Genomic DNA, 27,047 nt, shown 5'->3' on the forward strand with positions numbered 1-27,047 from the left:
TCTTCTTATTTCTCTGGTCACTTTTCTCATGAGACATATTTTTCAAAGTCTACCAGTAATTTATCCGTAATTAATGTAAATTTTATTATATTAACTATTATAGAGATATCTTAATATAACCAAGCAATTTCAAGAGTTAGGCGTGTTACGAACGCTCTTTGAATGTGACTACGAAATACAAAATTTAATTTGAGTAAAATACGACAAATATTCCTTATCATTTATATTGACTGGTTATTATTTAATTTTAATGTTTGATTACAATTGTAATAAACTTGTAATCATACACTAAAGAATAAAAAGAAAAAACAAACGTTGAATTTGATGAAAAAAAATTCGACAAAAAATTAATATTAAATAAAGCTTTATTTTGGTTATCGCAAATCTAGATACATAATTCAGCAGTCAGAATAATCTTGTAAACGTTAAAACTGACAAACAAACGAATAAACCGTGTATCCTCTTGCATTCTAGCATTCAAAAATTTTATAATACTACTTTAATATGTACAAGTTTTAAGTTGAAAAAAAGCAAGATCTTCACGCTCGTCACATAGCAGAATTGCTTACAATTGCATTCTGTTGATGAGAGCTTCGACTTATTTGTTTTGGCACAAAAAAAACTTGAGCTTACCTATAGTCATTTTTTATTGATTAAATCGTACTCTCGTGCGTGTTCTTGAACCCATATAACAACTAAGTTTTATATACACGAAAATAGCTTGAAAATTCACTTTGAAATTAGTGACGAGCGATGATCTAGTCTATCGATTGATATACCAGCATATTTCCAATATAAAATGTGCATCAATCCAAGGACAAATTCCATTAAAATTATACGTAACTAGAAAATTATAAACGGTAAAACCACGTTTGCACACAAAAATATAAATTATTTCGCAAAGTTTTCATGTAGAATATTTACAATATTGTATTCATTGTGATAATAAAAAAATTATGTTCAACTGATAAAGTATGGTAAATTATGACCAAAAAGTTTCTGTTTTCAGTACTTCAGAGCTTTATTGTTACACAGAAACATTGATTATTCATAGAAGAAAAATACTCTTTGGCCTTATGTAAACATATAAATGAATTGATCTTGAAACAATTTATAGCACGCCACTATTACTATAAATAACGTCAATGATCTTTCATCGTGCTTACAAGTTTTTGACTTTTTCTTTGCTTTTAAATGGATCATGAGCGAAATATGTAATTACAAATAATACATAGAATACTTATAAGTAAAGAACTGTTTGGATGAAACAAATATGTACGGCTGAAGAATGGATACATAAATATTTTAATCAAATAATTATTGATGACGAACAGAAGTAGCTGCAGGCATGTAATTAGGTAAATTAAATTTTCAATGTTTCGAATAATGTTTATTGCCTTGGTCCAGTAGGTTGAAAATTATCTATAATACTGACAGCATTGTCCATATAATATCGTAGTCTCATTTTACGTAATAATTATCTCATATTAACACACAAATTTCGAATATTTTTACTCTCACATTAAAATTCTACAAAATTATACAGCATTTGTGTACATTTGGAATGTGATATCAAACTGAACAAAAGTTATCAAATGAAAAGCTATATTTTGTTTACAGACGATGTCTGAATTATAGGATATAGCACGAAAAAATATTAAATAGAAAAAATTAATTTAATAAAGCCACACTGCTCGTCTTTACTGCTTCTATTCTCATAATACAAACAGCTGTTTTTCATAACTCACTGAACTTAAAGTACGAAAACTTAATCTATTTGAATTTGCATTACAAAAGTCAGTAGAAAGAAAAATAAATTATTTTACATATGACATATATGAAAACTTGTTGGCCTATTGGAAATTCTTTCTTAAGTAGTTCAAATGATGACAAAATAAAGTGTAGTGAACAAACTTTCTATCAAATCAAAAGATAAATGATAACGCAGAAAGTTAACCACTTTATATTTCTTCACTTTATGTAGTTACTGACAACGTTGAACATCACATCTAGCTGTAGCAACAGTCATTGAAAACTTGATTGTAGAAATTCCATCACAAAAAGTGAATAAAAAAATCTATATTATTAATCATGCTAATGAGTGTTTATTATTAATATTGACACAGTATTTAAATTGCAATAACAAAAAAAAACTTTTTTCTTCGTTTTTATATATAATTATTATTTACATTTTTCAATTCGGTATTCCTCAATAAATAGCAACAATGTTTCAGGCAACAAAAACATTGCTTACTATTTTGAATCTACGTCAGTTTAATTATTAAACGTCGAATTTTAGCTATTTATTTATTAATTTTGGACAGCCATCGCTCCGTCAAATAAGGTTCAAGTTATGATTGCAAATGGAGGAATGACGTTAAAAATAATTACAATTGATCTTTTAATGTCTAAATATGAATAGCTTTCGAATAAAGTACGGACTTTGAAGTATCGACAAAAAACGGACATTTCGTAAGTCTATTTGATATTGTTCTATATCGATAATGGCCATAAATAACAGTTGTCTCAAGCACACATTTCTGTCTCATTGCCAACCCCTAAAAGAGGTAGATAACGACAGAAAACTACAAAGTAAAAAAACTGCTCGACACTCAATGTCTTCTTCATTATCTCGTCAACGCATAACTACTTCAAGGACACAGCCACCAAAGTTTTCGCGAAAAGATGTCTCTTGAACATTACGAGCACTTTAATGCTATGTATGCTAAGTGTAGAAAACTTTTTACAATCGTCCTGGTGCCGGTCGATCTGGAATTCTTGGGGGGACATTGGGCACAACACGCCTGGAAAAATACAAAAGGGTTACAATCGTTTACACATTTAACAGAGTAAAAAATCATATTCTTTTCCTTTTTTTTGCGAAATCGAGAAACTGAAAAGCAGTATTTACTATGCAAATTAAACTGTCGGCTTTAAATGATTTTTAGTAGCTCGTATAATTACATTGACTGTCATGTAAATCATGAAAAAAATTATTTGATAGAAAGTTGAAGAACGGCAGTCAATGAATGATCAAAGCAATTATAAATAATGTAACATAAATATTGAAAAAGCCAAGCATTTAGAAAAGAAATCAAAGTGTCCCAAGTAGTACAGGGTTGGAGGGGCTTATTTAATTATCAACAGTGAATATAAAATACATTCGATAATAATATAAAAAATATATTCTACGGTTGTCTACTCTACCTTAATAAAAAGGCTATAAAATCAGCAAATACATAAAAGAAAACTGACTACAATTATAAATGTGGTATAGCCTATAAAATAAAATACTACATTTTCAAAAAATATTATCAACATGAATATTGAAATACATAGTTACTCACTTTCCAACTCTGCAGCAAATTGAGTACTTGCAGGAGTATAAGATTAATAGTTAAATTTATTTACAATATTGTAAAAAATTAGTAAAAGTAAATTTTTTAAATTTGAAAGCGTGCCACTGTAAATAGTTAAAATTAAAAGCACAAAACGTAACAAAGTTCGATGGTAAGGAAAAAGTACTGACGGTATCAGAACATATGCACTTAACACCATGTATCTTTGTTATTTTCAAATGAACAAAGAACAATTAAGACAAAACAATAGTGGAAGATACGTAAACAAATAATTATTCAATTGTCTTTTACACATTAACATAACAAATTGTATAAAAAAAAGGTTAAACAAATGAAATTGAACGATCTACAATTAGGAATTGATTGGATGATGGAACGAACAAATCAGGTATTAATAACTGTATGAAACGCAAGCACACATTTCGCACCAAATTGTATATTCAAAAGAACCTGTCACCTTTGAAAGTATGATGAAAAAACAGGTGCGGTAATGAGTACCAGTCGGTTCGTTTGATCTGACATTCAGTTTTATCGTTAATCTTATTCATTCATATATTCTATGATAACATGTTACTTCCTATATACACATTTATATTGCAATAAAGTGTCTGCATGTGTAGGTGTGTCATGTATATCTCTCTCACGTATTCATCGTTATATTATGTTCACAACGTGAAAGTCGCTGTCTTGCTCATAAATTGGAATTTCGATTTCTTTTTTTCTGAAATGATTATTTATTTTGTTCACTTGAAGTAACCCTGAGTAATTTCTAAAAAAACAACCAGGTTTTATACAAAATATTTAATACACAAACAGTATATGAATATTTACGCAATGTCTATTCTAAAATAAGTATTAAAAAAGTAATTCGACCTTTCATTCGATATTATAACGATAAAAATTATTGCTAAAATTATTATCCTCGTAAAAATAGTCAACTAATTTTTTTAGAAAATTGACAAATGTACTTTTCAGAAAACAATATTCGTCCATTGTATCAATACAAGATAAAAAAAATTCTTTTGCCCTTAATTTATGAAAGTATTAAAAAATTAGTTCAACGTTTAGTAAATTAAGCGGAACAAATGAGACTTAACTACGATTAATGAACAGAGTTACTTCGACGGCATTAAGTTAATTAAAATTGTGAGAGTGAGTAAAGAGGCGTGAACTGACTGTGTATTGATGATCGCGTCTCTTCCCGAAAAATTTTCTCCTTCACTTGTCTTTTTTTTTTTTTTGACGAGCTTAAAATTATCGCGAACATTCAACTTGGTACGGCCGATTACATTTAGTCAACGTGTGTTATACAATAAATGTAAAGCATCATAACTAGGTTTCTCTTATAATAAGGCTTTTTTTAGATGGAAGCATTTAATATTAACGTTTCACTTCAATTTCATATCGTAACGTTATGTCCATCTTCTCCAAAAATTTGCACCTTCATTTTTTGTAATCTCTTTTCGATTTTGTTTTCAATAACATTATTCATTCAAGTAATTTTTCGTGCCACTGGTTCTCAATCTCACTCAATAATTTTTTCAACTGCTACATAGCAACGTTATCTTTTTGGATTTGTTTTCGTGATAAGTGCTTTGACAGAAGCTATAACATGGTGCAATTTTTTTCAATAACTTTATGTTTTCTTCACACGCCATTTATTTACTTATTTTCAAAAGTTATACTTCGATACAAAAACGTCTTTATTCATTTTCTGTTTTGACGAACACAAAAACATAACTGTACTACAAATAAAATTAAAAAACCAATACTTATATTAAAGAATATGATTTGAATTGCAAATTCGAACGATGATGATAACGCGGTAGATACCAAAAAAGTATAAATAATAATATATCTACGGCATTGAAAACTTGACTACGCGAAAATAAGGTATCTGCTTGTACTTATACCTATCTTGTATATTACTTCATTTTTTGCGGCAATAATAACTACAATCTAAATTTGACATAAAGACTACTCGTTCAATTAACTTCTCGCATGTCAACTCAGTGACATAATTTTTTTAACCCTACGCTATATCACATCCTATGTCTGAGCAGATTTTTTTTATTTTTATTCAATGTATTTTTGTTTAATTATTTTTGCAATATAGCTATAGTTCTTTTTTTTAATATAAGGGTTTTTCTCTTTTGTTTTTAAAAACGCAAAGAATTATGTCGTTATAACGATTTAACAGTAATCAATCATTATCGTTATTATTTATTTTTATTTGTATGTATAATATATATATATAGCATCGAAATGGGGTTTTATTTTTTATCATTCAATATAATTTTTTTATTTAATATACTAGGATTTTTTATCAGATGATGGAGGTTTTTTCAGGGTAGAATGACAGTAATTATCGTAAATTGGTATATATACGACACTTGACAGTTCTGGCAATCTCTTTTACAGCGCTCGTTTATTGTGTGTGTGTGTGTGTGTGTATATATATATATATATATATATATATTATAACACATATATCAAAGATGAAGATTCTTTCTTATTTTGTCATTCTTTTGTGCGAGCGCATAAAAGCTTGCCATTTCCAACGGGCAAAAATCATTTACAGAGCACATGACTTTCCACAACAGCATGACATTTCCTTGATCTCTCTTTAGTTAAACCTCACACTCGCTTTATATATTGTTTTATTTCATTAAAACCTGAATTACCTATTGTAAATGCACTTTTTGACGCACGGACTGCAACGAGCTCTCTTTCTTTATGTTCTGAGATTGCGAATCTTATGGTTGGCTTGAAATATAGGAGAAATTTAATATACTCGATGCAGTGCTGATGTACAGAGAAAAACATCTTACAAACTGTTCGAAATGATCGTATTGAATCTAGTTCAACGAAATAAAATTTACTCTTTCTTAATGTAATAATAAAATGAAAATTAAAAATTATAAGAAATTATGTTATAAAAATATATATGTATATATTTGCGTGTCTGTCACAAATTTAACGTAGCAGGAATATTTTTCTCTGCCCAAGTGAGCATACTAAAAATATGCCAATACCCTCTACTTTATTAATATACGGAATGCCTTATTCACGCGCACACACAGACTGCAGGAGAGAGACAGCATGGCATATATAATATATAATTTGTTATATATTTCAATGTATGTATATTTGTAGTTTCATTGTTTTGTCTTTTTGTGATATTGCACATATACGGCACATCGATTGATAAAATGTATATGCGACAAGAGGATAAAGATGAGTAATCTTACAAGGCAAGCATTATCATATAGTATATATTTTTGTCATCTCTCCCGGCCTCCTCTACGTTTAAATCGACCCGCGATCCTTTTCACTTATAATCTCTGTTTTAGAACTCTTTCGGCTATTATATAATACAGTTATTATGTGTACGTAGATCAGGATACAGATATACACTGTGAGCTTTAAGAACCCACCACCAAAGCTTACAATAGGATGAATATGGCTTTGGTCTCCGTTTTTCGGCTCAATTCGAAAATCTGTTTTTTCCCGTTTTTTTTAACGAATTTCCTTTGCTGGGCGCTTGTGATGCATTTAGGCCCTTCAGATTCAAAGTTGACAACTTGTTATTTTTATTCATGTCTAAATTTCATGTGCAAATGCGGACTTGTTACCAAGTAACTTTGCTGTTTTGTGATATAACAATTAAATTGCTTTTTTAATACAATGAGTTAAGTATTTATTTTTATTTCGAACTCGAATTGTTTATGCAGTGATTGATATGTTTGATGCTTCAATTGAAAATTTATAATAAAGCTTAGATTATGTCAAATCACAATACAGTATCGTTACCTGAGTATACTTAAAATATATACTTTTCAAAAACTACATCAATTACAATTACGAGTCACAAAATGTATAAATATTCGTTTTATGTTTATTTAAAAACCTGATAATTGACTTTTCATCAAAACATTTTCTACAAGAAATACTCTTTCCTTTTAACATAATCATATAAAATAAAGTATATAAATAATAAAGTATATACAACACAATTAAAAAAAAAAGAGTAACGAAGTTAAAATAAAATTACGGAGATTACTAATAAGAAAAATGAAATTTAGAAATTTCGTGACTTGATATTTATTATTTATGGCAAGTGTCATGCAGAGAAAAAGAGGCATAATTCATTGGCATTAAAATAAATGCATCAACGTTGGATAAATCCTGCTAAGAAAAATCAGTCTTTTGCAAAACTTTAGAAAGTTTGATACTCTTTCTAAGTTTCGGAAGGCCTTAATTTTTCTGGCATAAACTTATCTTTCATGTGTTATAATTATGAAATATTAATCTCACAACACCTTCAACTATACATGGTCCAAATAAGCAATTTATCGACTAATCCTGGACTACTTATTTTTTAACAATAAATTCAAGGAGAGAAAAAATCTTGGGCATTTAATTCGATAAAAGCGGAGAAGTCGATTTCTTATCAAATCACAAAAAATTGTCCCAAGTAATGACAGGATCGAAAAATTTAATTTTTCAAATCGAACAACGTAATTTGAATTGATTATATTTCAAACGATAACAAATGACTTCTCTTAAATGCCCTTAACAAGTTTACAATGAATTACCTTTATAGTTATAACAATTAGTTTGTTTAGATATAATCAAAAGCTTGTTCAGCCTACCACTCTACATTTTGGGTTTGTAACTAACCACCAAGATGTTAAATATAAGTGTCCATAGTGTGTGACAGTTGAAGGATAAAGAGAACGAAAGGAGCAAGAAAAAAATAATCAAAATGATAAGTATAGCAGTTAATAGTATAGAATTGAGAGCGTTACAACTTCATCTTGAAAGCGTCCATTAGCTCGTTCACTGCAGCATTGGCAGCGGCCTGCGTTGCTGCTTGCGTGACCCTTTGCTGAAGACCACCCATGCCGCCGCCCCCGCGACTAAACACACGTATGCACGTATTTCGTGACTATCAGTTCTGGATTCACTCTTTGCTTTGTCGTCTTTTGTTGCATTAGATTATTATTTCAGGATTTGTGTCCTTTCTTCTGCTTTTCTTTCAATTGAAAGTTAATCAAAGCAATGTGGACGATAACACGATTTGCATTTGCTTGAGAATTTGGAGCACAAGTATTGATCGCTTGAACAATACAGTTTTTATTGTGTTCACAACCATCACATCAGATTTCTACTTAGTACAGTAAAAATTGTAGTAGTTTAATTTTATAGATTGCTTAAGTTCGCAATACCGTGCTTTGTAATTAATATTAATAGGAATCCTGAAGTAGACTTAGTGAAAAATAAAATATTGCCATGCGAATTATTAATCGTGTCAATTTCCACAGATTTTTTAATGTGCTTTGAGAATTTGGTTTATCGGCATTCGTTATTATAACAAATTGTGTAATTTTTTCACAAGTCCACCATGATTTGTTCTTGTTTTATAAATGCTTTGTATATATATGCTAAAATAAATATTATATTTACTTTGTAATAGTCAAAAATAAATATTATCATTCGCGCAATATATAGAATCTGAGTAGTTTATAACAAAGCACAAACTAATCTGATGGTATAGTTTTGCAAGTTGTAAATACACTTTTCAGTTATAATGTATTTCTAACCATCCATCGGATTACGTTGTCTTTTCTCACATCCTCTTTTAATAAAAATATGCAGGCACCGACACGTCTTTTCCTCATGGATTATGCAGTTGACCCGTTTTTCGATCAATTAATTCGGATTTTGTGAATCAATATGATTACACAAATGGACTAACACAAAAAAGGATAGGGAACCGAAAGGGAGAGGATGGATGTTATAAATAGCAAGATGACCTACTTAAACATTTTTCGATGTTAAATATTGTACTGCTAAGAATAATGCACAACACGCTCAACCACCACCATTTCATGTTGCAAAGAATAAAAAAATACTGCTTATAAACGTTTACAATTATCATTCGAAACATCCCGCATTTTACACATTTAAAATGGAAAAACTTTTTTTCATGACCCTTAATACAACACTCAATGAAATGTCATGCTGTCAGAAAACTAAAAGCTTAATTCGCAATGGATCAAAACAATCTACTACTTCATATTTTCATTTATGTACATGGTGTCATATACAGGTCCGAGGTACATGTTTATGGTCCTAATTATGACAACGTTTCCCTTAATTTAAAGTTCGAAATAAATAATTTCTTTTTTTACTCGTTTTTCTTTATCTTTTAACAAGTAAATATATTGCATCAGTCGATTTGACTCGGAAAAATCATGAAATTTAAATGTTTGATGTGATAATAATTGTATTTTATCGTATTTCTAGTAGAGAACGATGCCATGAAAATTATGCAGAAGGGGTTGTGCGATTCTCTGAATGATTTAGACTTTTTAAACGTTAAACGTTTAAAAGTTAAACGATTCTATTAAAATTGCTACATTAACTAACAAATAAATAATTATGTAAATTAATTTTTAACCAAATTTTGAACCACTCGAGACTATTTCAAATTTTATTAAAGAAATCAATCTTACACTATCTTTAGTTTATATTTATAAAATAAACTCTTTGGACCGCGGGAACGTAGGGCGTTAAGTGTAACATAGTAATGAAATTTCCAATATGTGTCAATAATCGTTACAGAGATGCACGCCCCCAGTTAACAATGATTTTATGATTTTTGCTATTTTATGTCGTATGTGGACAGAGAACACCATTTGCGGGAAATTAAGTTTGTTTGTTTTTTATGTGTCAATTGATTTTTTTTTTGTTATCTGCTAGATGCAACAGATATACGGATTAGTAGCAATTAGGTGTGTTAGTGCGTAGACTTATTGTCGGCGCCTGCAATAAAAAATAAAGTTAGCACCAAAGCGTTAATTATTCAAGGAACTCCACATAATAATGAAAAGACTACAATTAAGAAAGTTGAACACTAGCAGTAAACAAAATTAATTTTAGACTTGAACATCAGGTAACAAATATTAAGTAAATAATCAAGCTAAATTTAATCTTTAATTTTGTAAATAGATTTTAATTCGTGATCAAATTTGAGCTCCTCAAAATAAATTAATGCTTCGAAAATTTACTAAAAAAAGGCTACCTTTCTTAAATAATTTTTAGAAGAGAATGAATCTCCAATTGATAAATTTCAAAAAATTCAAATATACCACGTCATCGAAACTTATCACTCGGCTCTCGAAAGACAGAATATTGATAAAAATGGTTACTATAAAACAAGTAAAGAACAAAATAAACTTACGAAGGTATTAGTGGAGGAGGAAGGCCGCCGCCTGGTTGGCCTCGTCCTGGTGGTGGAGCTCCAGGTCCAGGTCTGTTGGGAATAGCAGGTGCTGGTCTGCCACCACTTGGTACTGGTGGTGGAGCACGTTGTCCACCTCCTGCTGATGGTGGCGCTTGATTCCTTGGACGGCTACCAGGTCCGCCAGGTGATGGTGGTGATAATCTGTTGGTGGAAAAAGTTTATTGTGGAATTTACATGTTTGAGGCTGTATAGTCCTCAAACGCTCAATTAATAAAAAAAACTAAGGCTATTGAATTTTTGAAAGACACACAAATTATTTTAACGTTACATTTTATTTTCAGGTCGTCTATTTATCAAAATTGTATTAATTTAAATCGATATTAAAAATATGAGTGTGCCTTTTAACAATCAATTTTAAAAGCACTTTTATTAGAGTTAATTTAAATTTAATCACGTATACAAAGTATTTACAATTATCAAAACAACATCGATTCCATATTTTGAGGAAAAAATGTGCGTGAAAATTGAAAGAAATAAGTGTATCAAATCATTAGATACAATAATCGACGTGCAAAATTTAAAATTTGTTGGATCGTGGACTTTGCATTGCGTGATCAAAAATGCAAAATAAGTCTTACCCAATACTGTGCCATTGGTGCAGAGTAAAGCAAAGAGTAAGAAAGTTGCAAATGGTGAATTGTTGAAAAGTAAGAAACAAACATAATATCCTAGGATTGGATAAACAAATACTTTACCTTGGGTTGTCGCCCGTTGGCAGCCAGTCGTTTTTGACAGGCGGTGGTACCGGTGTTGAAACTGTGGCCATCGACACATCACCAATAATTCGGAGAGCTTCTTTACAAGCATGATACATGCGCAACATTTCCTCTCGCTTTTGCGCTTCTTCTGGAGATTCTTCCATCATTGACGCCTATACAGAATATTAACAAATAATATATTTTTTATAACGAATGCAAGATTAATGGATAATGTTAATTACCTGATCTCCACTTGCATAAAGATGAGCCAAAAGTTCTCCGTTAATGAAATCTTTGGCATTGTTTATAATTAGATGCATGATTGTTTTTGGAACGAGATCGCGAGTAGTTTTTGTGACGATCTTCATGTAAGAATCTACCAAGTTTCTGATTGTTTCTACTTGTCGCTCTAACTGAGGATCCATAGACGATTGCTGCTCACCGCCTCCCTGACAATACGGTGAGAAATTTTTAGTTCAAGTTCTTTCATGAGGCATATTTTAATAAAAAAAATTAAAGAATACAAAAAGTCAAACTAAATTTTGATTATTGATTATTAATACTGAAAAACTTTATGACTATTCACAGATTCATAGGATTCAGTGCTTACAATTCCAAAAACATAATTTATATTTCTCATATACATACTTCATATTTATAAAAGTGAACATATAATTGGAACATTTAATATTTTAGATAAAAATTAGAATATAAGCATTGAATTTCTAATAACAATATTGAGATGCGTATAATTTATGGATGAAATTTGAACCATGTTTGATTTTTGACTGAATGAATTTGAAACAATGTCAAACGTGATGCTTTCATGCTACTTTATGAATGATGAAATAGTATTTAAGCCAATTAAAATAATATTGGCGAAATATGAACAGTGCGATACCTTGTGGCCCGTTGTCAAATTATAAAAGCCGCTCTGAAGTAGAAAATTTATATTTCGTTAGCAATGTTCAAAGAATAGTTAATGTTGACATAGTGAAGCAACAAAATACATTTGATCACAAAGATTTCTTAATGAATCATTTCTAAAGTTGTTTGTAAAAATGTGTTTTATTATAAGTATATTTCTATTTTACAAAAGCAATCATTCTAGCCAATAAATGCTGTAAGATAATGATAGTTCAGTTTTGTACGCTATGGATAATAGTAAGCAAATTTCCACTTTATGTATCATTAATAAGCAGCATTGTGAATTCATTTGTAATGTTCATCAGCTATGATAATTTGATAACGATACCAATGTTAAAATAATTTTTCAATAGTGTAACAAAGATGAATGATAATAAATACAATATTTAAAAATTTTGTAAAAAATTAAGCAGTGTTTTTTTTTCTAATAAACATATTCACACTTTCAGAAGAATATCAATAGTAATCACTCAGTTGCAATTCATGCGCAATACCTATCTTTCTCGAATAAAAAACTATGCAAATCATTTTATGATTTTTCGAACAAATCTAAATTTTTAACAATTAAAAAGTCTAGCAACAAAGATTCACTCAGCAAGTACTAGCAATAATGAATAAACTGCACTATTTAGCAGTAAACCATAGGTAGACGAATAACAGTACAAATTTAAAATCTTTTTTAGGGTTGTTTTTGTAAAGTGTTAAGAGCTGTATAAATTGTGCAAAGTGCATTTACATTAGGAAGATTGAGGTGCTGAGACTGTAGGTATAGCGTGTGTGTAAGTCTTGAAATACTCTTCAAAACTACCTAACTGTACGAACCTCATATCCTTCCTGTGACTGGTTCAGGAAAAGATAATTAGAGAATTATTAAAATGCTGTTACACTATTGTTATAGTACGAGAGCTAACGAGAAGAAGTGGTCACAATCAAACACACGACTGAATTTGCAATACTTTAGAAAATTGTTTACGTAAACATAAAGTTCGCGTTCTTTCTGCTCAAGCTTCTTGCGCTTAGAAAGCGCACTAAGTTCAGTCGGATAAAAGCGATTTTTATGATCAGCACATCAAGTTTTCTAAAATATCTCAAATCCAGTCGGGTGTTCAATCATGATCACTATCATTTGCTCTCGGACTATCAGGTGATGTGTTATATTATAAAAAAAAACCGTTACTAAGTAATGAATTTCAATTAAAACACAAGTGATTTTTAATTGGAATTTCAAATTTCAGTCTTTGCTTTGTTAGGCAAACCATAACACTCGATTACAAAACCTCCCAAATAAAATGTGTACTTAATTACTTTTAATTGCGCCAGTAGATCCTAGAATAAATAAGAAAGTAAATGATCTAGAGAAAAAATACTCGTTAATTAATTGACTTTAGTTTCTCAAAAATGAATAAAAATAAGTGGCGCTTTTGACCGAGAAATTCAAGGCCCCGTAAATATCACGAATCAAATTTTGAAAATTTAAATATAACTTACTTCACCGTCACCGTTAGCCTGTTCGGTCGATTTTTCAGGGTAGACACCAGCACGAAGAAATGATGCCTTCCACGAGTCAACGTCGTCTTGAGTTTCACAACTTAACTCGAGCTGCTTGTAGTCCTTGTAAACGTTTCGCCCATCAGGGTTGAACAAGGCAAACAGGTGGCGACGCGACATAAAGCCCTGCTCAAGGTCACGTAGTTTTAGACCGTCCAATGGCAACATGTATTTCTTTTCTCTTTCCTGGAAAAATAAATGTCTTTACAATTGGAAATATGATTGTTTTGATTTTTATTGAATAAGGTATCGTTAAGTATATTTCATAGAACAAAGTGAAGATGAAAAAGAAAAAATTTTTATTACAAGTTTACAAAGTTAAATATAGAAATTAATTGTTATCGTAATTAATGAAAAATAATCACCTCCTCGTCTTTGAACCACGAGATGCTTTCGGAGGTGAGCACGAACCAGTAATCCCTCGAACCACCCTTCATTATACCAAGATTGTGTATGCACATGTAACCTTTGCGAATGACCTGATTACCAAGAGTACTACGTCCCGATTTCACCGCATTCTCCGACGACTGTTGGGCACTGCAACAAAAAATAGGTTACTTTATGAAAATGTGCGCAGCTCGATTGATTTTCGTGTATAATTTCTCTTTCAAGATAAAGAAAAGCAATAGCAATATGAAGAGTAATATAGAAGACTTGTGCGCGCACTGTCGAAACAGATTTTTCAGTTAGATTTTGTGAAATGAAAACGGCGCATTAGCGATTATAAAACAAAATATAACAATACAATAAGTATATGGATATATTATGTTTTTGCCATCACGCTCGCTCATTAATTTAATTTTATTTTTTTTATAACATCGATATGTTTATCATCAAAGAATCGTTAATTTTGAAACACAATACCGATAAAGAAAATATCGAAGCATGAGACAAAATGATTGTTGTAATTTAGTTTTTCTTACAAAGAAAAATAATAAATTTCAATTTTCACTCGAATTTTGTATTTATTACAGTTTGTATACGGAAAAAAATAATAAAATTAGATTTTGATAAAAAGCGGCATGTGTAAACAGTTTAAAAAGATGTCATGCGCCTACATGTAGCCATGCTTTCAATTTTATATATTATATTTAGCCAAAAGCTGTACAATAGCCAAAAAAATTATATATTTGCCCATCTTTACAACAATAGATTTTAGGAAATCTGTACTTTTTTTATATTAAAATTGAACTGTTTCAATTGTATATTTGACTCTCTATTAACTGTTGACGAGATTACTTGAATGAAGAAAATGGAATGAGTTAAAAATAAACATTTTCGTTTAATCAATGTATTTTTTATAATGAAGTTTCTTATTTGAATTAAATTGAGTTTTAGAAATTTCAACTTAAATGTATTTTTTCCAATATGATTTTATAAGTTTCAAGATTAATTCAAAAGCTGGTGTAATATTCTTTAAAATTATATTCACATAAAAAAATCACATGCAGGATTAGTACAAAATATTAGAAAGCTAGTTATAATATAATACTGTAATTAGTATGTAGTTATAAAGAAAAAAATTGTTTTCCAAATTATAAACCGAATAAAAACGTTGTTATATATCAATATTTTATTTAATATATCAATCAATAACCTAAAATAAATATATGATTTTGATATATTATATGTACAATAAGTTTTTTGAATATAAAGTTGTGCAACTTCATATCAAATTTCAAAAAATACAAAATAAATTTCCAACACAGGATAATCTATATCGTTTAATGTGAAGAAATCAGAAAAAGTGTATCATACAGTATGAAAGGTATAATTTGTATGCGATAGACAAGAAAATAAGGGAGGAAGAAAAAAAAACAAAAGTCGTAATGAAAAATATTCGACTTTGATGCATGTTTGAACGGCTTTCTTACCTTGCATTATGGCTTCTGGCTGCCGCGCTGCCGGTGTAATTAAATCATTGTTTTTATTTGTGAAGTACAACATGGACAATGAAAATAGAAAGATTGATATGATAAAGTGAGATAATGGTTAGTGAAAACACGATGAAATGTTATAAGATTTTGAGCATGATCATCATCATCATTTGAAAAGTCTTCAGAAAGAGAAAATTGTTATCGTTTACAAATATAAATTTTTTCTGATTCTTCTTCACGTATTCAGTGCATTATATTTTCAAAAAATATCAATTTTGAACTTACAGTGCAATTATGTTTTCTTTCTGAACTTTATATAAAATCTTATTAAATTTATTTAAAGAAATCATTATAAACTTGTAATTGTATACGGGACAATTATTTTTGGAACTTTCGTCCAAATATTTTTTGTCTTTCAAAGGAAAATTCTAACGATTTAAATATATAAAATGACATTTTGACATTTATGTATTTGACTAGATGGTATAATTTTTCTTTTAAATATTCACTACATAAAGCCAATTACATAAATAATATTTTTGAAATAATTTTCATAAATTTATTTCTGTAGCATTGATGCTGTACAGTTTATACCATAAGTCAACAAATTATTCAATAATAGCATAATGAAAATGCTACGTTGAAAATGAACATGTATTTCATCGAACAAATAGGTGGATCTCTTGCTAATAAGAGGCAAGTTATTACTAAAGATGTGCAAACTAATAGTGCTGTTATCAAAAAAAGATAAAGGAAAGGTCTAAATTAGTCAAGCAAATGGCCTTGGCAAGGCATGCATAATTTAGTCAAAAAGAAAGTAATATAAAAAGTGCAAGGATTTTTGTGTGAAGTGCAGCACATCATCGAACGATTCTTGGTTCGAAGCTGAATGTGCTATTCTAACATGTGCAAGTAATAAAAAAGAAACAAAAGAAATCAGATTTTTTTCGTAATAATAGTTTTTAGCAAAACCAAATTCTTCTTCTAGAGTAATAATTTTTTGCCTCGTATAATATCATAAACAAAAATGAATAATCATGTGATTCTATCGTCATATATATGCAAGACAAGTTAAGTGTGGAGATGACGCTTTGCGAAACATAATTACAAGAATAGAGATACTCATATGTGCATGGCTACTATATAAGTTATTTTTGTTCACAAATGAAATTTAAAAAAAATCGTTATTTGCCGTCAATAAATTTAGATGTAAGAAATAAATAAGTCACTTACTTGGCGAACCCGATAAAATCTTCGTGATTAGTGTTCATATATGCAAGCTCACAGTCGACTAAAAGAATGAGTTGCTCTTTGCACAATTGTTCTCGTTGCCTGATATGAGTTGTGATAATGCGCTCTGTTTCCTCACGTAATCTGGGATATCGCGACATCTGAAGCACGAAGAAAAAAGAGAAAAAAAAATATTCAGATTTGCAAAAGAACAACCGACAATTTTCAGTTAGTACTTAAATGATAAAGCGTTAATTACCCTATCTGTACAAATGCGAACAACATTGCTAAGTTCTTGTACGACTAGGTCCACACATTTAAGACTAGGCTCCTTGAGCCTGTTGATTTGTTTTTTGACGATAGCCTCGAAAGCCATGTCCGGAGTGAAGAGACCGACTCGAATACCTGCAATTAGAGAAGATAATTAAAAACGTTGGTATCGTTTATTAATAAACTATGCCAGTCAAGATACTAACCGTGAATGTTTCGAATGGCGAAAGCAATTTCTCTTCGCAGTTCTTTCTCATCAAATTCCATCTTGACAATTTCGAAGGGAAACCTTTCATGGAACAATCGGTTGATCTTGGCACCACCGCTCAATTCCATAGTGTTGATCTGAGCAGATCCCGATCCCTCGATGGTCCTCTCAAAATCCGATTGCAGTTGCTGGATCATCCTTAAAAACGCCTTACTTTTAATCGAGTGAAGAGAATATCTTGTTTTGGCATTAAGCAGAATGGGTAGAGAGCCATGAGATTATTAATTGTTCTTAAAAATTGTTACTCATCATTTGGAAATATTATTAAATATTTTAACATTTTAAATAATTCTTTGAAGTGGCTTCTCCTTATTAGGGTAGTTGCGTATTCAAATTCACCACAAATTTGATCTTCACATTATTGCATGTAAAGCTAAATCTACTCAACGAAGCACTATTGTTTCTTTTGTAGTAATAATATTATAATTATAACAATTAAATCTAGATATAATAGTACTAAATCTAGAATATACCAATTGCAATATATTCCTCTAAAGTGTGCCAACTAAGTAATTATTACACAATGTTTTCAGGTTAGCAGACAGAACGAATACGTGCATCAATATCTCAAGATGGACGCGTCCATTATTTTTGCTATTCCGAAAATATTGAATACAACATGCATAGCTTCATCTAAAATTAAAATCAAAATTATAAGGATTAATAAATGTCATGCAAAATGAGCACACAACTTAGTTAGAGGGCACCCCAAAATAAGGAAAAGCAAGTTACCTACAGAAATTCTGTAATTGATCTGCAAAAACAAGAAAAAGGAACTAAAATTTCAGGACCCTTTACTCATGTATGAAACAAAAGTTGTTTGAATAAAGGAAATTAGAGACAATTAAATGAAAAATGAAATAATTCATAATTTGACCTAAAAGAAATTACTAAATTAGCCAACGTATATAAAGTGAATATCAAGTACAATTAAAGCTCGTTCTAACTAAATACAGTTATACACTATCAAGAGATTAAAATTCATAAACTTACTGCAACATGGCTTTTGTCTTAATAGCAGGATCGTCAGGCCTAAAATGTTTGTACTGTTCGACGTCCTTTTCTAAAGCAAGTTGTTGCTTTTGCAGTCTGTCACGGAGAGCAGGTAACGTATCTCGAATGTGGTTTGTCAGCTGTTGGTTGAGTACGCGTTGCAAGTAAGGCGTGCCTGACCTATCTGCAAGGTGTCGATATGAAGGATGGCTATGGAGAAAAACATATTTGTCAGTGATTAGCCTAAATGTAACTTTATGTTGATTTTCAAATTGGTGAACCTTTACCTCAAGAAGAATTTACGTTCAGCTGCCAGGGCTGCTTTGATGTCTTTTCTACCGTCTATATCTTTTTGACTCCTATTAATTACACCTATGTAACCTCTTCGCAGGGGTAATAATTTATTTTCCAAAATATCTCTCGCGTCTGTGCCGTCATCCATAAGATCCAGCTTAGTGATGACACCAATAGTACGTACACCTACACAATAAACAACGAACGAAATTCCTTAATTATTATTTAAAATTATAAAAATAAAATTACAAATGTATGGTATTTAATTATACCTTGGGGATCGACCTCCTTGGCAAGTTTGAGAGCATCGCTATTAGCTAAATCAGTATTAGCAGGCGTCACAGCTAGAATCAAACAGTTATCACGTTTGATAAACTGAAAGATCATCCCTTTGATTTGTTGCTCGATATCTGCCGGTTGATCACCGATCGGCACCTTCGTCAGACCCGGCAGATCGATCAGAGTCAAATTCAGCACTGAAATACAAAGTACAATTTGAATTTCATTTGGCATGTTAAAAGTAATGAACTATTTTGCGAAAATATAATTTATGAGATCTAGTTTTTTTGTCGTAAAACTTTCTCTACAAAACAGTAGCAAAAGAAATATTCTATTTTTTGTTTCTGATAAATTCTCATATGACTTTTTGCCATCAGATAAAACAAAAGAAGAAGTCTTTCGCCATGCAGCAGCAGTTTTTTGCGCGCTGACAATAAAAAATCTCTCATCTTCCCGCTAGTTTACACCTCGCTGCAAGTACTTCCAGCGGAAGTATTTTCCCGCTAGGTATATAACGAGAATAGCATTGCCACCAGTGACAAAAAACACAACAAGAAGCTTGAACAAAATCTCACCGTTGGGAGAATAAACTCTTAGGTTGATGGGCACATTGGAGATGCCTTTGTTGCTGCCGGTCACGCGGTCTGTTTCACCTTCGATCTCTCTTCGCACCTCGTCGAAGTCAACGAACTTCTTGCCTTTGCAGTGTAAGAATTCGGCATGTTCTGTGAACAATAAAATGAAATCCATCAAAGAAAAAAAAAACAGTGAAAACAAGCGTGCAGAACGAAAGTTCTGATGAGTACGCAGTCGCGGATGCGCTTTCGTTGTATATAGATGGCAATGAACTCAATTTCCTACTTATCGTTTTACGCGCTAGCAAAGAGACAGAGAGAGAGAGAGAGAGAAAGAGAGGAAGCTGCCCGATAACAAACTCGACTCACCCGGATGTCGCGACAGAGATGCGACGATCAAATGCGTCTATGTATATCGCTTTGAATCCTTATCGTCACGCGTACGATGGAGAATTATCAATATGTTCCTGTTGCAACTACGTATGTATGTATCGTATGGTTTTCATGAGAGAAAGTCGGACGCGTGTACCGTAGCGATATTGAATTTTTTACGCGTCATTTGGAGTGCCGCACTGACATGCGCGAGATTTTTCAAATCCCTGCGTCACTTATAGGAGAGAGAATTTTTTTTTCTGCATCAACATTGCATAGCGTGAAAATGCGTTATTCCCGCACATACTATATTATCAAATCAGACGCAACGCGCATATTTCTTTCGTGAATAAACAAAACGCGCTGAGATTTTATTGCTTTAATGCCTTTCTTTCTCGAAGAAGCTTCGAAAACCATCAATAATTACTTCATTGCATAAATAAAATCATCTTTCAAATTCATTTTTAACTGTATCATCAAAGACTGCAAAACAACCAATCCGCTATTAATCAATTAAATAAAAAAGGTACCGCGATATAATAACTCATCGATCGTTCTTTCCCCGTCGAAGAAAGTCGTTTTTTTTTTCACGTTACCGTGAACTTCACAAAAGCCATTATTTCCCTGGGTACTGCTTTATCTGTTTTCTTTTTTTCGGAAGACGATGGCCGCGAAGTGGAGTAGTGTGGCGAGCCAGTATACGCGCGAGTTAATCGATAAAGCTTTCGCGCGTAGCTTAGCGCACCGTTTATAAATATGCAGCTGCCACGACGACTACCGCTTGTTCATTCATCGTACACGGAAACAAATATTGCGATACTAGAATATCCAGTGAGCGGCTTTTCGACGGGATAATTGCAAAAACGAAGGAAGGCTTATTTTTCTTTTTGAAACAAATAAAAATTGAAATAGTCATTCTTGACGATATGTAATAAGTGACGTTATGAAGTGAAACGCGTCGATGTACAACAGCGACAACAATGTAAGTAAGTTTGTAGAACTATACTAGCGATAATGATAAGTTTGTACACGCTTTCTTAATCAATCAAACGGATTATTTTTCCAATTGCATATGATAAACAGGAAGAGAGCTTTGAATGGGATCAATAAAGAGCGTTCATTCAACAAATATAGCGTTACAAGTGCGCGTAAACGTTGTTATTATAACATACACTACAAAACGATATTCGCGCATTTGTGCATAGAAAGTCGTACAAAATTTATCAGCGAAAGAGATATGAAAGCTCGTGATGCGGTTCGCCCGCAGACTCTGCGCTCACTTTAAATCTCGCGTTTTAAGCAAGCGTATAAGAGTCTTTCCCCACAAGCGCTTCATCTGAAATAAATATGAGCTTTATGTACGGCAAAGACTGCAAACGATTTTTCAACTGCGCTCACGTCAATGTATGTGCACGTGCCAAAAAGAACGTTTACGGCAATTACAGCACCGAAGAAAAACATAACCGTCTGTCGCTATGACATCATCTGCCGACGATCGGAATCGCATTATGAGATGAAAATCAATTTTCGGAGCGTACATTAAATTTTAAAATGTGTATTTTTATTCTGGATCAGTCTTCCCCGCGATGGTGAAGCCAATTTCCGGGTGTCACGTAGCAGACTGCCCTTAATGGAATCAATGGCGCTACGTGCGCGTTAATCGAGCGCGGGTTAATGGGTTAACCCGCACGATGTATGACGCTCTCTATGCTCCAATCGACTGCGAACGACGTTAACGATTGCCAAGACTCTGATTCTTCGTCGTTGGCACGTTTATCGTTTTGTTTTTTCGATAGATAGCTATTTTAACGAGAACTAATCGAGAGAGGCATTGAAATTGTTGCATAGGAATTCAATTTGTTAAATTTGTTTCAACTTTCGTGTCGAGGTTCTTTTTTTGAAAAAAAAAAAAAAATCAATAAAAATGCCAATTGGTTATTGCGTTTAACAAAAGTGCCAGTAATTACAGCCCATAGACAAAGAACCTTTCTATTATATTTCGAACTTACTTATAACCATTGCTCAAATAAATGAACATCCATTTATATACGAACGCGTAAGAGAGTCCATCGAAGCTTATCACCAAGAGAAGTGACGGGATAATTTTTCAATTTTCCCGCCCATTTGTCGCGCCTAAAGATGTGAAAAATGAGAAAATGAAAAAAAAAAAATATCCGCATGTTGCTTGAATTTGACAGCTTCTCTACGAATGATCTCGCCATAGATGTGACGGGTACATATAGTTATACGTGCACTTATACTTTCGACGCTATATTGGCAAGAGCATTAAGAAATTTTCTTTTCTTTTCTTCATCATCTTACCCTTCGTATATAACATGAACGACACCACTAATATTAACTTGCTCTTTGGAAGTGAATTTATTATAAAGTTTCTCTCTCTCTCTCTCTTTTTCTCTCTTTCCCCCTGCCTTTTGAATATTTGCTGTGGCATATTTGTTGTGCTTCCGGACGACCGACCCTCGCGAAGTTTCGCTATTGACGTTGAAATTCTGTACGGAGTGATTGAGCGAGAGTTTATTTGTTTTGCACGATGAATTGAAACGTAGTGATGAAGATTCATACCAGAAGTAAATACAAAAATTAACTTACACGTTAAAACTCAAATAATACATACGAAACACGAAAGACGAATTCGACAAGGGTTTCGCATGGGTCAACAAAGTATAAGACGAAGTTTTAGTATTGCACGTTCGATTGTTGGGTGGGGAATAGTCGTCGTATATGCTGTATAGCGTATTTATTGACCCGCGACGGCGCGGCAGCTGAATCCGATTAAAAGCTCTCTTACTTTCTTTCTCGCTCTCTTCAATTCGCAAATTCGCTCTCATGTCATCTCTTCCGACAACGATAAGAAATATATAAATCAAGACACTCGATTGTCAATAGTTTTTTGAGTGTTCAGGACGTTGTGTTGACATTTCTAAGGATTTTTTTCACACCTTTAATTAATTAACAAAATGCTGTAAAAAGGAAAAAGTTAGCTTTTTTCTTTTCTATCGAGCGTTATTTCAATGTGCTACAACAATTTACACAATCATTGCAGTATTTTAACGACTAATAGGACGAAACAGTTTATCGAATCGATACTTGCGACGTTGAGTTAACCTGAAACTATCAGAAGAGAAACTTAAATGCGAGTTTCTCGTTTATTATAAATATAAAAGCACTCATACTTGCTCGTGTGTTATTTTCAAATCGTATATGCATATAGTGCTAAACATGACGACCGAATAACGGAAATATACGCATTTAGGTGATATAGATATATAGGACATTGGTTCGTGAAAATAAATTAAAGGCTCGAACAGATCACAAATGAAGATTGAGAATACCCCATAATTGATTGATGTATTTTAAATGAGAAGCCGTTCTCGTCACGCTTGACTTTGATGTCACTTGAAAAAAAAAGAAAAAAAAAACAGTTACCAGTCGTTCATCTAATACAACGCATCATTTCAAATTCTTAAAAAAAAGGTAACGTTACAATGGAACTCGTTACAACGAAAAAATTCATTCGATCTTTTTACATTTCCTTCTGCGCAGGCTGATTCACTCATTAAACGTCCTGGATGATGGTACATCATTGAGAAAGAAGGAAAGAGTGCGGGACAGCAACAACCTACGCATTAAACTCCCTATTTTTTTTATTTTTCATTTCACGCAAGGCCTCTCAATTGACGCTAATGAGGGCACGCACCGTTATGACTCGTCGACGTCGCCCCCGCGTGGCAAAAAGATCTAACTCAAATATAAATAACGTTCGTTTGATTTAGATAGATCGCTGTATTTATTGACTCTTGGTGTGTATACCGCGGCTACACTCAAATTTTATTATGTGACATCGGAGAAAACGCTTAACAATTCTCATGCCGTTCACCTTCGAAATCACGTGAAACAAGCTTACACAGAATAAAAAGAAAGATGTCATTCGAAATCGCTAAGAATAATAATGTTAAGCATCCCTTCTCGCCTTGAAAATCCAAACACACGAGTGAATAATTACCGCTAGTCGCGTTGATCAGCTGTAGAATGAGCGGCCTCCTAGTGACGATACCCGAGCCTCGTGGCAGGAAATCCCTGTAAAACAAAAACAGGTATGTAGACAATTAATCGGAGCTCTCTGTTTATGTGCCGTTAACCGATCATTTGTGTCACGCTTGCGAATAGCAAAGCGTGGCATCATTGCTCGTCCGATTGACCACACATCTTTTTTAACAATTTCTTACTTTTAGGGGGGAGGGGGGGGCGATTCACTAGAGGTAATGAGAGAGCTTTGGTGCGGTGATTTATTTCCTTCAATGACGATGAGAATTTCTTGCTAATGGGAATCAAACATGTCTCATTAAAATCTTAGATCATCGTGGAACGGGAGGAAGAGAGATACAACGTGTTGTTGTGTGTGAATTGTTTCATTGTTGTAATTTTACGGTGTTTCTTTTTTTTCGAAATATTAAAGAAATACCATGAGCGCACGATCGCGGAACGGAATGGATTGAAATGCAATTACGAACAATGGCAGTTGATTTGAAATCGTTAGACAGATACTATTTCTAGCTTATTGATGAATGTTTCAGAAATTGAAAGCACAACTCTCTCAAGGTTTGGCAAAAGAAATGTATTGTCAGTTAAGACAATTTTTCATCATGTATTTTAGAATTGGGTCACTTTAATCATCAAAACTTTTGTACGTGAGATCATTGTTTATATTTGTATAAGAGTTTATTCAATAGATAAGTCCATAGGTAGGAGTTAGTTGAATAGTGACACAGAAACTATAGTTCCAAACACTATAGTTTATAGGTTAATTTTGTGGAATTCAGGTTAACTGCAAAAAATAAAAAATTGCAATTGGAGTCATGAAATAATCAGATCATGGATCTCACAAAGAGGATTCTTTGTGTGAATCACATATCTGTTACTTGTGACAGATCTATGCGATAAGATATGATAATCAATTATTGCCATTCAACCTACCTTCAAATTTTTATCCTCGTTTATTAATGTAAAACATATTTTTATACTTTCATTAATTTTTATTATATTTATCATATCAACTTTTGTAATAACAAATCAAAGTGGAAGAATCTAACAAGACAATCAGTTTGCATTAGAAAGCAAAAGTTCTTCAATTAAACAAAAAATTAAAAACAAAGTTAAGTCAAGGGAACGAATCACCCACTGACAGGCACTAATACAATATATGTGTTTACAAAGACTTCTATTGAGAAAAGTGATGGGGCTTTTCCCTCAACAAAACACCAAGATCAGATCTATCATATGAAGAAGCATTTCTGGCAAAAGTGGAATCTTCCCCCACATCCCTCTTGTTTACATTACGTAATTTTATTTATGAACTTGGTATCTGACTACTTTGTTAACTATTCAGCATGCTTTTTCTATCATGTTTCCTAAATGTTCTCTCATGAGTTCAAATTTTCACTGCGAGTTCTAGTGATTATGCACATCTGTTACTATCATATCACAAAGTTTAAAATATCAAGTTTCTCAGAATAATACTTATATCTCTAATTTTAGAAAAAATTCATTGCTAGCTAAAAAATTAGCTGCAGCAACAATTCATAAGTGATTCATCCAAACCCTCTCAAATGCTCCCAAATCTATATCTCATTGAACATTGACACATTTTCCGCATGATAAATATATACTCTATAAACGTGATATCGTATCTTCAATTTTAATTCAGATAGTTAAGAAGAAAGAAATAAATCTCGAATTTTCACCCTGCCGAATGAGCAAGTATTGATCGCATTAGTGAACGAAGTAAGTAATCATTATACACCTGCTGCTTGTGAGGGAGAAAGAGGCATACAGAACGAGCACTTACTTGCCGACGAAGTTCTCAAGGACAGACGACTTGCCAGCACTCTGACCACCGACAACGGCGATCTGTGGCAAGTCGAGTTGCATCGTAACCCCAAGTTGAGTAAAGGCATCCTGGAGCTTATTAACGATGGGAATCAGCTGCTCCATTCCCGTATTGCCCGCCATGTTGCTGCTGTTCCGCCTTCTCTCTCGTCGTGTTCAAAGGCGCGCTCCTCGCACACTCACTTATTATTTACACACTGAGCTTGTAGGCCAAAACAACAGCAGGATATTATTCTTGAACCAGGATATACGAGGCGATACGACGGAGGGTAAATCCGCGCAAAATGGCCGTTGATCGCCTTTTTTTCTCTCAGCGCATTTTTGCGCGCCCGAGCCTTGCGGTTTTTTCTTGAACACACTGCCACTCCTCTCCTCTCTTTCCCTCGCCCAGTGTTCAACCTTTTCTATAAACAACAATGATTTCTCAATACAGTATATGTTATGTATCTGTATGTGTGACGCTTGCGATGCCACACGCGAAACTGAACGCGCGTTTTCGTACTTTTTATTTTGGCCCTCGCGCGATCGACGCCCGCACGACTAGCAGCAGCAACAGCGAAGCTCTCCCAACGTTCTCTCAATTCTCTTTCTATCTCTCTCTAGTGTAGCAGCAGTAGTCACTACACCAGCAGTGCGCCTGCGTAAAACTCCCTCGCGTGGACTATAACTTGGTGTGCGTATATATCCATGTGGATAACGTACATTCGCGAATAATGATAAACTATCGAGTATTGTAAACGCAACGCTAGTAAACTTATTATCCAGAAGATTTTTGACAACATTTACAATGCAATGCATTGTACATCTAACCTCAAATCGAACATCTCGTGCGACGATTTTTAAAAGAAAAAGTTCAAAGTTGTACCGAGAGAGAGGATGTTTGATTGTGTGGGTGCGAGCGCAACGATCGATAGCCGCCGCGCGCGCGCTGCCGCGGACACTCGCAGAGAATATACACTCATGCCGCCGTGACCCACTTTTTGATTACGCCCCGGGTTTTTCTTCTTTTTCTTTTGCGCTAGAAAGGCACACGCCTGGGTAATTCACTGCGAGATATCTAAGGGTTAGGTTAAATTGCGTTCATTGAAGGAAATATAAAACCGTATAGGTGAATGAATTTTTTTCTTTTGATTGTAAG

The 27,047-nt window shown here is 32.7% G+C and overlaps 1 protein-coding gene across 10 annotated transcripts; it reads right to left on the reverse strand.

The window, feature by feature from the left end:
* Positions 1–73: 73 nt before the first annotated feature.
* Positions 74–26,492, reverse strand: LOC131670274 (dynamin). Of its 10 annotated transcripts, XM_058945741.1 has the most exons (19): positions 26,412–26,492; positions 25,869–26,313; positions 24,027–24,100; positions 19,631–19,780; positions 19,049–19,252; positions 18,770–18,962; positions 18,483–18,692; positions 17,428–17,627; positions 17,211–17,356; positions 16,955–17,112; positions 15,719–15,745; positions 14,210–14,381; positions 13,785–14,030; positions 13,602–13,622; positions 11,612–11,818; positions 11,367–11,542; positions 10,609–10,812; positions 8,171–8,281; positions 74–2,804 (listed from the first exon to the last, which is right to left on the reverse strand). In XM_058945741.1, the coding sequence occupies exons 2-19, from the start codon at positions 26,030–26,032 to the stop codon at positions 2,744–2,746; spliced, it is 2,724 nt and encodes a 907-aa protein (XP_058801724.1). In that variant the 5' UTR covers positions 26,033–26,313; positions 26,412–26,492; the 3' UTR covers positions 74–2,743. The 10 variants fall into 10 exon arrangements, with proteins under 10 accessions (XP_058801724.1, XP_058801730.1, XP_058801727.1 ...); XM_058945747.1 differs by having other exon boundaries at positions 10,609–10,779; positions 25,869–26,467; XM_058945744.1 differs by having other exon boundaries at positions 8,174–8,281; positions 25,869–26,467.
* Between the last annotated feature and the right edge of the window lie 555 nt (positions 26,493–27,047).

This window comes from Phymastichus coffea, unplaced genomic scaffold (genome assembly GCF_024137745.1).
Source record: "Phymastichus coffea isolate CEN01 unplaced genomic scaffold, Cenicafe_Pcof_1.1 PCOF00105, whole genome shotgun sequence".
NCBI lineage: Eukaryota > Metazoa > Arthropoda > Insecta > Hymenoptera > Eulophidae > Phymastichus > Phymastichus coffea.

What these genes read in the sequence shown, in the direction of transcription:
- LOC131670274 (XM_058945741.1), bottom strand. Translation starts at nt 26,032, where the DNA reads ATGGCGGGCAATACGGGAATGGAGCAGCTGATTCCCATCGTTAATAAG. An exon ending in GCTGATCAACGCGACTAGCG is followed by an intron (nt 19,781 to 24,026) that starts GTAATTATTCAC and finishes TATTGTTCACAG; the next exon opens with AACATGCCGAATTCTTACAC. An exon ending in CCTCCTCCACTAATACCTTC is followed by an intron (nt 8,282 to 10,608) that starts GTAAGTTTATTT and finishes ACGTGTGTTTAG; the next exon opens with TCGCGGGGGCGGCGGCATGG.